We start from the raw sequence: 16,820 nt of genomic DNA, 5'->3' as shown, positions 1-16,820 counted from the left end.
TTTTCCTAGATTCATACTTGGTGCATTCCATGTTGGATTATTAATGGATGTTTACAGCTGTTTCTCTTAATTTTGTGTTGTTTCCCATCAGCAAATGAAGGTCGCGAAGGCTTTACTCCATTCCCCTCATCATGGTCAACTCTACTTTGAGGAGGCACCTCTTTCCTAGTTGCGTTTTGAATGCTTTCCAATCTGAGGGCCTTAACTTCTGGCACTCGATTTGATAACAGTTTGGTGGTCTTCATCATGTTTCAATATTCAGTATACTGGTGGTGACATTGTTCCACTGCTATTCATAAGGTTTTCAGTGACTAAATATTTGGAGGTAGTCATTCTCTCCTTCTTCCTAGTCTGTCTTTGTCTGGAAGCTTATCTGAAACCTGTCCACTGTGGGTGACCCTGCTGGTATTTAAAATACCTGTGGCATAGCTTCCAGAATCACAGCAACATCATCGTCATGTTTCAGTATTCAATAATCTGGTGCTGACAGTGTTTCACTGCTGTTTATAAGGTTTTCAGTGACTAAATATTTGGAAGTAGTCTGTCTCTCCTTCTTCATTGCCTCTCTTCATCTGGAAGCTCAGCTGAAACCTGTCCACTGTGGGTGACCATACTGGTATTTGAAATACCTGTAGTATAGTTTCCAGCATCACAGCAATGTGCAAGCTACTACACTATGACAAACTGTATTTTTATTGGCATTTTGGGCTCCTTGCACCCTCTAGGCAGTGTGTGGAGACACCAAAGCAAGCAATAAAAGGATTCCCCAACCACAACATCCATAATTTCATCTTCTTGAGTGTAAAGTATGATGAATAGATCCCAAATATGTAAATATGCCCTAATCATATCAGGGACCATAACACCAATAAAGAATCTTAGAACAGTCACCCCATCTTATCTAACGTACCACTTCCTCTTAGTATTTCTCAATTGGCTAGGTTTAAAATTTTTCTGAGCATTTTCCTCGTACTAAGTCTTAAAAATAAAGCAAGAAAAGAAGGAAAGGAGGGAGAAGGACTGAGGTAGTTTCTGCCATAGTAAACTCATTCCAAATGAAAGACATTATTTATTTTCTTGTTCTTATTATTTAGCATTTTAAAAAGCTCCCCCTTTTAACATCCATGTTCTTCTCCCTGCCATTCGGAGCAGCCCTGGGAAGTCTACTTTCCAAGTCCTTTCTTAGTTTTCTGTATGGCTAACGGCCTATGCTTCAAGAACTATAATAAGTGGATATATTTCTCCCAAATCTTTTAGCACTTCATGTTTATTTTCTCCCTGATTTTCAGAAGACATTTCCCTCATTGTTTTGTGTTCGCTGGAGAGTGCAGTGAGAGTGATGAGGCTGGGTTTTGTTGTCCATAAGACCTGGAGTAACGGGCCGGGGTGGTCAGTGGTAGTATTCTCACCTTCCATTCGGGAGACCTACATTTGATGTCTGCCGAATTCATCTCATGTGTGGCTACCTTACCTGTCATTAAAGGCTTATGTGTTGTTATAATGCTGAACAGGATTCCGTGGAGCTCTCAGACTAAGATTCAGAAAAAAAGGTCTGGTGATCTACTTCTCAAAATCAGCCAATGAAAACTCTGTGGACCACAAGTCAATTTACAACCAATTGTAGGGATGGTGCATGCCTGGGCATTTTGTCTCATGTGCATGCATCACCATGCATTAGGGTCTTACTTAACAGCAGTTAAGATTCCTGGTATGGTGTTATAGGATAAGCACTGGACTGTGAACCACAAGCCAGCAGTTCAAACCCACCAGTTGCTCATTGGAAACCCTATACGAGTCTCTATGAGTTGTAAAAGGAACTATGGTAGCGTATTGCTTACAAGTTGGGCTGCTAACCTCAAGGTCAGCAGTTCGAAACTACCAGCTGTTCTGTGGGAGAAAGACAAGGCTTTCTGCTCTTGTAAAGATTTACAGCCTCGGAAACCTCGTACAGGCGCTCTATGAGTCGGAACTGAGTTCTTGGCACACCAGCACCATGAGTTTTAACCGACTCGACAGCAAGAAGAAGAATATGGCATTTTAGGATAAGCACTGGGCTGTTAACCACAAGGTTAGTGGTTCAAACCCACCAACTGGTCCTCTGAAACTCTATACAAGGTTGCTGTCACTTAACAACAACAATAACAACAAACAAAACCTGATACTGAATTTTGACTTCACCACTTGTTAGTGGGAGTCCTGGTGTAGTGCTGTGGGCTAATGTGCTGGATTGAAAAGTCAGTTTGAACCACACGATCGGTGGTTCAAGCTCACCAGCAGGTTGAAAACACTATGGTTTGGAATTGACTTGGCATTTGACAACAACAACTTGCTATCCAAATAACCTTGAGCAAATTCTTTAATCTGTCTAATTCGCATGTCCTTTATTAGTAAAACAAGAGCGATATTAATGCCTGCTCTGTTAGAGTCTTGTAAAGATTATAGCAGGAAAGAGAAGATAGCATGAATACAGACAGTAACGCTCTCATACCCTGTCCTCATCTTTGAGAGACTGAAATACCTCCTAAGTGAATTATGGAAGCTGGGCCTCCTTTAGAACTAGTTGGGAGACAGGCTGGACAGAACTCTTCTCAGGGCTCTGCCATTTTTGGCATGTTCTATCGCTTTCTATTAATAAGGTAATAAAGCACTAAGCTGCAATGTTTGCTTTTGGGCACACCTATTTCAATTCAAGGTACTAGTGAATGCCAAAGAGCTTTCCACAATGACATAAAGGCTGAGGTTTCAGGCTGAGGCCAGAGTGCTCTCAGACAGACCCCCACAGCTGTCTTCCTTCTGATGTCACCATATAGCTGTCCTCCTGGTTAGTACTAGACCAGATCTGTTAGAGAACAAGGCATTTAACCTTCAAATGTAAATTAAAACAAAAACAATGTAAATGAGTTCCTGGAATCCCTCTGCAGGTCCTGAAACATCCCTAGGTTAGGCTTCACATCTCACCTGTGAAACATGAGGAAAGCCCAAGAGAAATTATTTGTAACATAAAATGGATGCTAGTGCCAAGAGTATAAAACTACTCCAAAAAATAAGAAAATAGACAGAAAGCCCAAGAGAAAGAAAGGAAACTAGTAGGCAACTCAGAGATGAGAAATCCCAAAGAGTTAATAAACTCTTTGTTTATTATGTTCAACTTCTCTATGAAAGATAGTACAAATTAGAATGACTCAAAACACCATTTTCTAGCTACCACATTAATTAATAAAAAGTTTTAAATGATTAACTGTTAGTATTGGCAAGGATGTAGGAAATAGAACACATTTATACATTGCCCTGGTGGCATAGTGAGTTATGTGTTGAGCTGCTAACTACAAGGTCAGCAGTTAGAACCCACCAGCCACTCCAAGGAAAAGAAGATGAGGCTGTCTGCTCCCATAAAGATTTACAGCCTCAAAAGCTCTGTACAGGATTGCTATGAGTCAGAACTGGCTCAGTTTTGCACGACAACAACAACAGCAGCAATGTACATTGCTGATGGATCGAGTCCCTGGATGAAGCTAATGTTTAGCTCTTCAGTTGCTAACTGTAAGGTTGCAGGTTCAGATCCACACAAAAGTTTCTTGTAATAAACAGACCCGGCAATCTGCTTCTGAAATTCAGCCATTGAAAACTTTATGGTACACAGTTCTACACAGGAATTGGAGTTGACTCCATTGGCAGTTGGTCAGCTAGCCAGTCATATTGCTAAATGGAGAACAATTTAGCAATATTTAGTTAAATTGAAGTCCATTCAATGGCAACAAGTACTGACAGTTAAGTTGAAGATACATGTACTTTACCCTTGGATCCAGAAATGCCTTTTCTTGGTGTATGCTGAAGGAAAGCTCTTACCTGTGCAAGAAGAAATGCACAGAAACATCTGTGGATGATTGTTGTTGTTAAGTGCCGTTGAGTTGGCTTTGATTCATAGAGACCTTGTATAGGGTTTCCGAGGAGCAGCTAGCGAGTTTGAACCACCAACCTTGCAGTTCAAACCAACTTTTTGGTCGAGTGCTTTATCCCACAGTGCCATGGATGATTACTTTAGCATACTTTCAAATAGGGAAAAATTGGAAATAAGTTACATGTTCATGAGGAGGGAAATGGCTATGTTGGTAACATCGTTGAATGGAATCTATGCAGCACTTAGACTGAATGACCTACCTCTAAATGTACCAATATGGATAAATCTCAAATGCAATTTTGAATGATAAAAAAAGCAACTTATTAAAGACTGTTATAATATGGTATCTTTTATTTGAATAAAAATGTATTTGTTGGTAATTTTGCGTAATTAATTTATAAACATATATAGAAATTATACATGCTGCCTTTAGAATAATGATTACTGTACTACTAGGAAAGGGAAGGAAAATAAATGGAATAGTGTTTAGGAGTAGTGTTAGCTTTATTTTGTCTCTTAAAGAACTGGAATTATTTATGGCAAAGTGTGAAGGTATAAAATCAAGGTACTAGGAACACAGATATCATTATTTCAATGCCAGTATTTTTTCATACATAAAATACCACCATATCTGTGCAATTGTAGACTAGCTCCACTCTGTGCTTTGCTCCAGGAAAAAGACATTGATAAAACCTAGCCTTATTGCTGGGTCCCTATTGGCTTCTTTGATATGCATGTTAACTTCAGTCTTGGTTTCAGGTAGATTGCTTCTTGACATAGAGTTAATTTCTAGCTGGAGTGGCATTTGTCTAAGAGTCGTTTTATGTTTTCAGGTGATGTGCACTGTAATCAATCCATCAGTAACATGTATGTGTTTTATTTGCTGCTGTGTATTTTAGCTCACAGATGTGTACAGCTCTTCATCATCGCTGAGCCGCTATTTTACCTCAGTTGAAATCGTGGATTTCAGGTAAGAATGTGGAATGTTATATTCTGGTGTCTTTCTCTGGAAAGAGACACCTCACCCTTAACGTAGGAGGACATCCCAGCATTTCAGAACACTAAGGGCTCTTAGCTATCTAGTGCTGCTGTCATAGAAATACCATAAGTTAAAGGGCTTTTAACAAACAGAAATATGTTCTCTCACAGTTTGGAGACTGGAAGTCAAATTTAGACTGCCATCTATAGGGGAAGCCTTCCTCTCTCTGTCTTCTCTAGGAGAAGGTCCTTGTTCTTTGTCTCCTTGACTGCTTGGTTCCTTGGTGGTCTTCCTGTGGTATGGCATCTTATTTTCTCCCAGCTGTGCTTTCTGGTTTCTCTGTCCTAATCTGTATTTTGATGTCTCAAAGGTGATTGGCATGGAACACAACCAACACTGATAAGACCCTTGAACATAACAAAGAAACCTCAGTCACAAAGGGATTATAACCACAGGTATAAGGATAGGGTAGGAACTCTACCACAAGGTCGGTTTGAAACAGAAAGTCGGTAGTTCAAACTCAGAAACCCTATCCAGGGTCGCTATAAGCAGGAACCAACTCGATGGCATTTAACAACAACATAGGGATTAGAAATTATGACACATATTTTAGAGGGACACGATTGGATCCAGAACAGGCAGCAATACTAGAATCGGCGTGTCCATGCTGGGAGGGTCTTTAGAGACCAACTTGCTCAATACCCTTAATTTATAAATTAGAAATACGAACTCCAGATAAATTATGTGATTGAGCCAATGTCAGGTGGAAGAGAAGAAAAGCCAGTTTCAGCAAACCATCTCTGTGTAAAGTAGATGCTCAAATAAGCTAAGGGGAGAAATAGAAATAGATCTTAGATAATTATATGATGTAAATGCATGCACTGACTTGCTTTTGAAGAACACAAGTAGTACAGGAATACATTCTTCTTGTGTATTATTAAAAATATAAAGAGATGAACTATAGAAAAGTCTATCTTTCCCCTCCCCTGTTATCCCCAGACAAGGTGTGTGCCTGTCAAATCCTACACATGATCTGTTCTTTTCTCTTCTACACAATTAATAGCCATCAGAATTTTGGTGTGATTTGATTTACTATATATTAATTACATATGTGTGTGTGGCGCTGTGGGTTAATGCCCCAGACTGCAAAGGCACTTGAACTGCAAGGTTGGCAGTTCAAACTCACCAACTGCTCCTTGGAAACCCTATACAGGGTCACTATGGGTCGGAACCAACAAGACGGCATCTTAACAACAACATTTATATACACATGTATATTAATATATAGTGATCCTGTTTCTGAGACTAAATCTTCACAGGAACAGTAAGTCTTACCTTTCTCCCAAAGAGCAGCTGGTGGGCTTGACTCGTCGACATTCTGGTTCATAGTCCAGAGCTTTACTGTATATTAATATATAGTAAATATATATATAAAATAGAGCCCTGGTGGTATAATGCTCAACTGTTAACTGAAATATTAGCCATTGGAACCCACTAGTCTCTTTGTGGGAGACAGATATGGCGGTCTGTTTCCATAAATATTTGCAGCCTTGGAAACCCTGTGGGGCAGCTGGATTTTTTTTTTTTTTTTAACTTTTCATTGGGAATTGGGTGAAGGTTTATAGAGCAGATCTTTAGTTTTACATTCAATGAATCATTTACTCTGCTCATTAGAATGACTGCAGTGTCTTCCATGTAGTTATAGTTAATAGTATTTGCCTCTATTGACTTTAATATTACATTCCTCTGTGTCTCCCACTCCCTTCATCCTTGCTTCTTCTTCTTTGTATGCTGCCTGCCCTGACGCCCGTGTTGACATGTGTCCACCCTCTGTCCTATGAATAATTTCTCTCCCCCCACATACATCTGTAATTTACCTTCCCCCCACATCTTTGCTTTTTTTTTTTTTTTTTTTACTTTCAAACAGTCATACGTTTTGCTTCGTTTCATTGATTACACACCCCTGTGTAACAAGAGTTACCATGCTTCCACCATGTGACTTACCTTTAACATTTTATTTTTCCCAAACGAACAAACAAAGATATTTGATGTACGCATACAAAACAAAAAATATATTTTTATTTCAATGTCCAAAGGGCACATTTTGTAAGCCAGCCTCCTGCCTGCAGGCAGACAGCCTTTGTCAGTCCATGGACCTCGAGTCCTCAGCTGCTCTATCTCTCTGTGCCATATCACCTCTGCCACCATCTCTGCTGTTGCTGCTTTTCTGGGTAGGATCTCATGCTCTACTCATGCTTTTCCTTCTTGATGGTCCAGGGGTCCTCTGTTCCTGAAATTAAAGATTAACTACTCCTCCCCTTTAGTTGCACAAATTCTACCATTACAGTTTTGATGATTGCAATTAATCCTGATAACAGTCACAATTGAATCATAAAATCCTGTCACCATCATCTCCCAACCCCTTTCTCCAGATCTAGATGGAGAAGATTCAGTGGGGGATCTACCTTACCCTCCACGTTCTGAAACTAAGTACACTCATGAAAGCTTGTAAGCCAGTCACTTTGTGCCTTTACAGCCCCCCATTTTTGATAGCGAATGACTAAGTTGCCTGTCCTTATAAACCCAGTGTACTGAGGAAACAAGCTTGATTCTTGATATGAAGAATCCGTCCATTTCGGTTTTGAAATTTTTAGCAACTTCATAACAAAGGTCCAGTTTATCAAATTGTGGCAATTTACACTTGCTTTACAGTATCAAACTTCTTTATCTTCATCTGATTGGGTTCTGGTCAGCGAGCCATCCAAGCTAGATCAAATGGGTATTATCTGCTCATTTGGGAGTTCTCACATGCTTCCCCACATTTTTCAGACCAAGTGGCCACTCCATTCTCAGCTCTAGCTTCCAGTGGTTAGGTCAGTGTCCATTGGGTCGGGAGTTCACACATCTCCCTAAACTTTGGACGAGGAGCCAGCCCTTCCTCTTTTCTTTCCCATCTCAAGGTCAGCAGGTGTCTATGAAATATGGCTAAATTTAGCCCATGTCTTCATTGCTGTATTTCCCCCATTTCCACTCACAAGTAGACCAGGTCACCAATGAGCGGTCACCAATGAGCATGCAAGACTGCTCGTGGGTTCCCTTTGAGTTTCAGTCTTAGAAGGGGGTTTCTTTTGATGGGCTGACTTTTCTTGCCTTGATGGCACCCAGGCAAACAGCTTGCTGGATATTCTAACAGACAACAAGTCTGCTTTTTTTTTCTACTAGTCTTTCAACAAGTATCTTCTGTTCTTCTAGTCATTCGGAGTTGGTCTGCATGCTTTTTTTTCAAGTGGGAATGTTCTACTTCAGAAGGTTCTGGGTGGAGCTCAGGATTCCATCTAAGGCCCAGTACTCCACAAAGGCTTAACGGGAAGGCTATTTCCCTGAGTGAGTTCTAATTCCCCTTTTAGCTAATCTAATCAGTTAGAGGCTGAAGACAGTTTTACAAGCTTTCTCTAATCTTAATTCCCAACATTCATTTCAATCACACTTAAATGTCCTTTTTACAAAAGTAGGCAAGGGAAACCAATACCACAAGACTGTCAGCCCTTAAACATTTTTCCCCCTTTATCCATTCTGACTATGTCTCAATTTTTGTATCACAGAGCCCTGATGTTCCCAGGTTGTATATGCTTCAGTATTTAGCCATTTGGCCCAAGTCTTCCCTTGTCTTCATTGTATATATGCCACCTTCCCCTTTCTTGTGTATTGTCCTCCTTCTCCTTGTATATTGTTCACACTGTCACCTTGTATATTGTCATCACCTCTCTACCCTCTATTTTGTGAATTATTCTCCCCTCCCTCCCACTCCTGGTAGCTATCAAAGAATGCTTCTTTTGGTATGGAAATCTTTCCCTAAACTTTTACAAAAATGGTCTCGTGTAATAGTTGCCCTTTTGTGATTGACTAATATCATCCAGCATAATGTCCTCAAGGGTCATCCATGTTATGAGGTATTTTTCAGCTACATTATTCTTCAAGGTTGCATAGAATTCCATTGTGTGTATGTACCAAAATCTGTGTATCCTTTCTGCTATTGATGGGCACTTAGGCTGTCTCCATCTTTTTGCTGTTGTCAAAAGTGGGCAGCTGGATTTTTTTTGGCATTTCATTTAAGCAAACCCTGATGGCACAGGGGTAGAACTTGGGGTAGTTCTACCGTATCTGTAGGGTTACTATGAGTCAGAATTGATGTGATGGCAGCAGGCTGTGTGCTTTTGGTTTTATATATATCATTCACGTAGAGCATATTGTTGTTGTTGTTGTCAAGTGCCGTGGAGTTGTTTCCGACCTACAGTGACCCTGGATAGGATTTCTGAGGCTGTAAATCTGTTAGGGAGCAGAAAGCCTCATCTTTCTTCTGCAGAGCTGCTGTTGGCCTTGAACTGCCAACCTATGGTTAGAAGGCTAGAGTTTATCCTATGAAACCAATGTGTTCTGTGTATAGCATATATACACAGATATTTTTTTCTTGTTTAATCTCCTGCTAATCTTTAATACCACCTCTCCTCTGTCAATTTGTCACACTGTGGTGACTTGTGTGTTGCTGTGATGTTGGAAGTTATGCCACTAGTATTTTAAATACCAGAAGAGTCACCCATGGTGGACAGCAGATTTAAGCTGAGCTTCCAGACTAGCAAGAAAGAGAGGCCGACAACTTCTGAACGTTTTAGCCATTGAAAACCTTATGAACAGCAGTGGTACATTGCCAAATATATTACCAGGAGATGAAAGCATTATGAATAACAGTAAAACATTACCAGATCTATAGTGTGTCAGAAGATGAGCCCCTCAGAATTGGAAGGTACTCAAAACCTGGCTGGGGAAGAGCTGCCTCCTCAAAGTAGGGTTGACTGTGATGATGTGAGCGAAGTAAAGCTTTTGGGGCCTTCATTTGCTGATGCGGCACAGCTCAAAATGAAGAAGAACAGCTGCAAATATCCATTAATAACCAGAACATGGACTATCTGAAGTATGAATCTAGCAAAATTGGAAGTTGTCAGAAATGAAATGGAATGCATAAACATCAACATCCTAGGCATTAATGAGCTGAAATGAGCTGGTATTGGCCATTTTGAATCAGTCATATGGCTTACTATGCTGGGAATGCATATTGAAGAGGAATGGTGTCTCATTCATTGCCAAAAAGAGCATTTCAAGATCTATGTTATCTATGTTTAAATACAATGCTGTGTGCTAGGATAATGTCCATACACCTGAAAAGAAGACCAGTTAACACTACAATTATTGAAATTTACACACCAACCACTAAAGCCAGTGATGATGAAATTTAAGAATTTTACTAACTTTTCCAGTCTGAAATTGATCAAATATGTAATTGAGATGTATTGATAATTACTGGTAATTGGAATGTGAAGGTTGGAAGCAAAGTGGAAGGATTAGCAGTTGGAAAATAGGGTTTTGGTGATAGAAACAATGCTGGAGATTGCATGATAGATGTTTGCAAGACCAATGACCTCTTCATTGCAAATATATTTTTCAATATAAGAGGCCACTATATACCTGAACGTCACCAGATATAATACACAAGAATCAAATTGACTATATCTATGGGAAAAGACAGTGGAAAAGCTCCATATCATCAGCCAAAATAAGGCCATAGAAAGCTGGAACATCATCAATTGCTGGTATGCAAATTCAGTTTGAAGCTAAAGAAAATTGAAACAATCCACAAGATTCAAAATAAGACCTTGAACAAATTCTACCTGAATTTAGCGACCATTTCAAGGACAGATTTAAGGCATTAGACTTAATGACCGAAGACCAGAATTGTTGTGGGATGATATCAAGAACATGATACATGAAGAAAGCAAAAAAAAAAAAAAAAAGTCATTAAAGAAATGGGAAAGAAAGAAAAGTCCAAAATAGATATAAGAAGACACTCTGAAACTTTCTCTCCAGATTAGAGATGCTAAAGTGAATGGAAGAAATGAAGTCAAAGAACTGAACAGAAATTTCAAAAGGCAGCATGACGAGACAATGTCAGGTCTTATAATGAAATATGCAAAGTCCTAGAGTTAGAAACCCAAGAGGGAAGAAAACGCTTAGCATTTTTCAAGCTGAGGGAACTTAAAAAAATTCAAGTCTTGTCTTGCAATATTGAATTCTATTGGCAAAATATTGAATGATGTAGAAAGCATCAAAAGAAGATGGAAGGTATACACAGAGCCGTTGTACCAAAAAGAAATGGTTGATGCTCAACTATTTCAGGAGGTAGCATGTGATCAAGAACCAAGATATCTAAGCTGCACTGAAGGCATTGGTGAAAATATTAAAAGTACCACGAATTATCAGAAAAACAAAACAATATGTGTTGGAAGAAGTACAGTCAGAATACTGCTTCGAAGTTAGGATGGCCAGACTTTGCCTCTCATACTTTGGACGTATTATCAAGAGGGACTAGTTCTGGGAAGGAGACATCATGCTTGGTAAAATGGAGGGTCAGCCAAAAAGAGAAGGACCCCCAATAAGATGGGTTGGCACAGTGGCAGCAGCAATGGATTCAAAGGTAGCAATTATGAAGATAGTGCAGGGAAGCGGGCAGTGTTTTCTTCTATTGTGTATGAATCACTGTGAGTCAGAGCCAACTCGATGGGACCTAACAACAACATCAACAAATGTTTAATATTTTTGGAATAAAGACAAAAAGGCATATGCATGTAGAGACATAATCTTATGACCATTTTGTATTATTAGGACTAATTGAGATAATTTAGACAAGATTTACATGACAATCCTTTATTATTCACTGGTCTGTGTGGCTCTGTGGATTAATGCACTGGTCTACAAAGTTGGTTTGAACTACAAGGTCAGTGGTTCAAGCTCACCAGCCACTCCTCGGAAGCCCTGTATAGGGTCGCTATGGGTTGGAACCGACTTGATGGCACTTCACAATAGCACGTTATATAATATCCTAGAATGTGAACCTAGCAGATCAAAGGCTATATTAAATTGGGATTTCTCTCCAAATTCATACAACTTTCAAATAACAATGTTAGTAGACTTTGGAAGGAAACTACTAAAATAGGTAGTAAAATAGGTGGTAGCACCATGGGTAGGGAGTCCTGGTGTGGCGCTGGGGGTTAATGCGCTGGACTGCAAGGTTGGTTTGAACGTCAAGGTTAGCGGTTCAAGCTCATCAGCTGCTCCTCTGAAATTCGTATACAAGGTCACTGTGCGACGGAACAGACTCGATGGCACTTACCAACAACCACCACCACAAGTAGGACAAGTACACTATTCATCCATCTTTATCCCCAAGGTGTATGTTGCTTTATATTAATATTGCTGATTTAAACCCTACTGCTGTTGTTAAGTGCTGTCGGGTCTATTCCGACCCATAGCGGACCTTATAGGATTTCTAAGGAGTGACTGATGGTTTTGAACCTCCGACATTGTAGTTAGAAGTCCAGTGCTTTACCCCTGTTATTGTTGTTATTAAGTGTCGTCGAGTTGGTTCTGACTCAAAGCGGCCCTGTATATGGGTTTCCAGGGAGCGGCTGGTGAGTTTGAACCTCCAGTCTTGTGGTTCAAAGTGACTTGCAGTCCAGCGCATTAATCCACAGTGCCACACCAGGGCTCCTGCTTAACCTTAGAGCACTGCTATTATGAGCAGAGACAAGAGTCCTAGAAACGGAGTGGATTTTGAGCTGGCCTGCTAATCACAAGGTCAGCAGTTTGAATTTATTTACTTACTCCATGGGAGAAAGACTAGGCTTTTTGCTCTCGTAGAGCTTTATAGCCTTGGAAACCCTGTAAAGGGTCGCTATGATTCGGAACTGACTCCATGGCACACAACCGTCAGCACTACCATAAGGAGAAGTGCATCCAGTGGTTAAATGATCAGATACACCACTCTTTGTGCTCTTATCCCATCTCGTAATTCAGTGATGAAGACAATCTTGAGAGAATCAAGACCTTTATAGCTTTAGGAGTCTTTCCAAGACTATGGATCTTGAGGCGGTGGAATTGCACGGCACTGGGAATTTGACTAGAAACCAGCCAAGATGTAATGTTAGAGATGCTGTTTAAAAAAGTTATTTGAAAGAAAACCTCAGGGAATTTAGTATGTTGGCTAAAGAAATTCTGTCTGGAAACCCTGTTTGTTTCAGTTGAAAAAGTCCAGTCCAGATTTCTAAAATGCTGAGTTGAGAGAAATAAAAGCCATTTCCCCCATGAAATAAAAGCCACTCCCACCAAATGCTCCTAGACTGCTAGATGTGCTCCAGTGATGGACAGCTGATGCACAACCTACAGGCTGCATGGCTTCCCTGAAAAATCCCATTTTTCCCCCTCAAAATTTGAGGCTGGTCTAACCAGGTCGGTTAGGCACCCTGTCCCTTTCCTTCTGCTTCTGATCTAGTTTCCTGACAGTCAGCTGTCAGGCATTTTTGTAAGCCCAGTCCCGGATCCTGGGCTGTGGGAGTAGGGGGTAGCTTCTTGTAAAGGTGTTGACCATCATTAGTGTTAATTAGAGGGTGGTGAATAGGGAACAAATAAGGACACCTGCAAAGTAGGGAAACCAGATTAGAATTTGAAAGTGCAGTAGTACTCTAAACTAGTATGGTTGAAAATGTGAGTTTCTTCAAAGTCCAGATAGTATAAGAGGGGAGTTCAAAAATTGTGTGGAAGAAAAAAAAAATCCATTATCTTTTAATTCCATTTGTCCATGAGTTTTCTGAAGCCCTTTCATATTATTCATGTTTCTTGACTATTAAAAATCAACAACAAACAGTTGCTTTAAGAGTCAATTCCAATTCATGACCACCTCATTTACGTGGAGGGTGCGCTCCATAGCACTTTCAATGGCTGTTTTTTTGGAAGTAGATCACTAAGCCTTTTTGGGTGTACCCAACCTCCAACTTTTTGGTTAGCAGCTGAAGATAATTAACTATTTGCACTGCGCAGAGAGTTTTCGTGGTCCTACTTAAACTAAAACCCAAATCCACTGCTATTAAGTCATCTCTGACATATACTGACTCTATAGAACAGGGTAGAATTTAGGCTTCCCAAGGTTGTAAATATTTATAGAAGCAGATTGCTTCATCTTTCTCCTGAACAATAACTGGTGGGTTCCAAACAGCCAACCTTTCTGTAAGTGCAATGCTTGACCAGCTGCGCCACCAGTGCTTTCCGGGCCCGTTACTGTTGTTAAGTACCCACTGATAACAACCCTTTATAGGGTTTCTAAGGAGTGACTGGTGGCTTTGAACCACTGACCTTGTGGTTAGCAGTCCAGTGCTTCTCCTACAGTGTAGTACCAGGACTCTATCTTGGCTTTTGTTGTCTACTCATATGCATCAAGAATTGATGAATTTAAGTTATGGTGTTGGAGGAGAATATTGGAAGTACTGACAACAAATTGGTGTTGGAGGAAGTACAACCAGAATTCTCCTTAAAAGCCAAGGTGGCCAGACTTTGTGTCTCATACTTCAGACGTGTTATCAGGAGGGACCAGTCCTTTGAAAAGGACATCATGTTTGGTAAAGTGGAAGGTCATTAGGCCAATGAGATGGATTGGCACAGTGGCAGCAGCAATGGGCTCAAGCGTAGCAGCATTTGTGAAAATGTTGCAGGACAAGGTGGTATTTTGCTCTGTTATACACAGGGTCACTGTGCGTCAACACCTAACACCAACATTGGGTTTCCAAGGAGTGACTGGTCGGTTTGAACCGCCAACCTTATCCTACAGCGTCACACCAGGACTCTATCTTGGCCCTGTTGTTGTTAAGTATCATTGAGTCAGTTCTGACTCATGGGGACCCTGTATAGGGTTTCTGAGGAGCGGCTGGTGGATTTGAAGCACTATTTTACGGTTCAAATCCATGAATTGACATTGACTTCAATGTGTGAGATTGGGCCTATGTGACTTTAGGCCACAAGGGGGAGCTCTTTGCCTGTTCATTGAGGGAGCAAAGTAATACAGAACTTGCCAGTGGGAAACAGTTTCAGATGTGACCGCCTGTTAATGATTTATTGCTAGTTCTTAATCTGGGCCATCTGGAAGCAAAGTAATAGGGCACCTGTGAAAAGCCTAATTGTTGAAGTAGTATTTAACTAGTGGTATAATCTACTAATTAACTGACTGTATGATTATATATATTTTGGAAATTGGAAAGATAGATAAGTTCTAGGAAGGTGAACACTCCATTTCTTTAGGTCCCATTACTGAGAGTCACACAGCTTGGTCTTCCTGCCTTAGGGACCTTCGGAGCTGGCTGGCGATGAAACTATGGGGGAGGATTCTTATAGGACAATACCGCTGCTGCTATATACTTGAAGAATGTGCTGAAGTAAAAAATGTTATAGTTCATATTGATTTCCCATGTTGCTATGTGATTGAACTTATATGTCTGTTTGGTTTGCCTTTCAGTGGGGGCAATGCCACAGTGACTTACCATTTGCAGTTTGGGGTTCCATCAGACGATGACAATTTTATGAAGTACATGATGAGTGAAGAGTTGGTGCTAGGCATTTTGCTACAAGATTTCCATGATCAGAACATAGCTGGTTGTGAAGCTCTGGGGCTTGAGCCAACATCCTTCTCACTCTTTGGTAAGCAGAACCAAGTAAAGAACTGTGTCATGAAGATACCCAAAAGAATCAGATTGGGGACTGACAGTTTGGTTTGGCTGCTTCAATGACTCAGGCTCTGTCAGATCACTCATTCGTGCATTGATTGGCCCAGAATTTGTGTGTGAGAGTGATGTTCCTGGCTATGTGGAGCTTACACAGCCACCAACCCTCTATAACTAGGCTGTGTAGCTAGAAAATAAATCCTGGAAGAAATACTAAATGTATAAAGAAGAAGATTGTTAAAGCTCTCCATGTTATAGCTAATCCACATTTTAAGGCTTGCTCACAATACCATTAGCGACGGTCACTGAAACATGGCCATTTCACAAGAGAAGTAAGAGTAGAAGAATTTGAAACAAAGGGTATAGCTAAGCTGTTGAAAGAGAATACCAAGATGGAGAATCTATTTGTTTGTTTAAGGCTACTGAGTTCATTAGGAATTTAATGATAGATGCCTTCAGTAGTGACCCTGTGTGACAAAATAAGATGATCTATTGAGTTTTGTTGGCTGTAATCTCTACGGGAGCAGACCACCAGTTCTTTTACCCACAGAGTCACTGGGTGGGTTTGAACCAGCAATTTCCCGATGAGTAGATGAGTGTTTCACCACAAAGGGGCATAAAAGGGCAAATTCATTAATTTCTTTCAAAACGATGAAAATAGTTTACTTTTAAAATTAAGACCAGAAAAGGGTCACTATGAGTCAGAACTGACTTGATAGCACTTTAGCAACAATAGCCCAATTCATGGGAGTCCTGGTGTGGCGTTACAGGATAATCACTGGGCTGCTAACCATAAGGTGGGTGGCTCAAACCCACCAGCTGCTCCTTGGAAACTATACCAGGTAGTTATGAGCCAGAACTGACTCAGTGGCACTTAACAACAACCACCACCCCATTCATGAGTTGAAGTTTGAATATAGAGTAAGGATGAAGGGTGGGGTCTGTTTCAAAATCACTTTATAATTACATATTAAGGGAAGTTTTTATCTTCAGAAGGCATTAAAAGATGCCTGCAGCCATGTCAAGATAGTTGCCATATTTCCAAATTAGAAAATGAGAAGCAAGCACACGAAATACCCCAGGAAACCAAATTGCAGTCTAACTGTAAGGTTATTTTTCTAAAGAGCAGACATGTGGACCATAAGAGACAATGGACTGGACTCTCATGAGATCCCTGAATTTTCTACAATTACTTGTAAAATTTTGGAGGTGGGGAGGAGGGAAGGTGAACTTTTTTTTTTTAATCTGAGAAGAAAATACATGGGTGTCTTCAGACTCTCAAAAGGGCACAGAGATCACACAATTTTAAGACTGTTTGCTCTTTGAAGAATGAAAATGGTGTCATTGT

At 40.4% G+C, this 16,820-nt stretch overlaps 1 protein-coding gene across 1 annotated transcript in view; it reads left to right on the top strand.

Annotated features, from left to right (window-relative positions):
* Positions 1-16,820, top strand: part of LOC102818268 (chromosome unknown open reading frame, human C3orf52) — a 64,638-nt gene that overhangs the window by 45,066 nt on the left and 2,752 nt on the right. The window contains exons 5-6 of the mRNA XM_006864213.1: positions 4,798-4,868; positions 15,268-15,449. Coding sequence (XP_006864275.1) covers positions 4,798-4,868; positions 15,268-15,449 — 253 coding nt within the window. The remainder of the gene's footprint in view (positions 1-4,797; positions 4,869-15,267; positions 15,450-16,820) is intronic.

This window comes from Chrysochloris asiatica, unplaced genomic scaffold (genome assembly GCF_000296735.1).
Source record: "Chrysochloris asiatica unplaced genomic scaffold, ChrAsi1.0 scaffold00061, whole genome shotgun sequence".
Lineage (NCBI taxonomy): Eukaryota > Metazoa > Chordata > Mammalia > Afrosoricida > Chrysochloridae > Chrysochloris > Chrysochloris asiatica.
The sequence above is the reverse complement of the archived record's forward strand: the minus strand, read 5'-3'. Positions and strand labels throughout refer to the sequence as shown.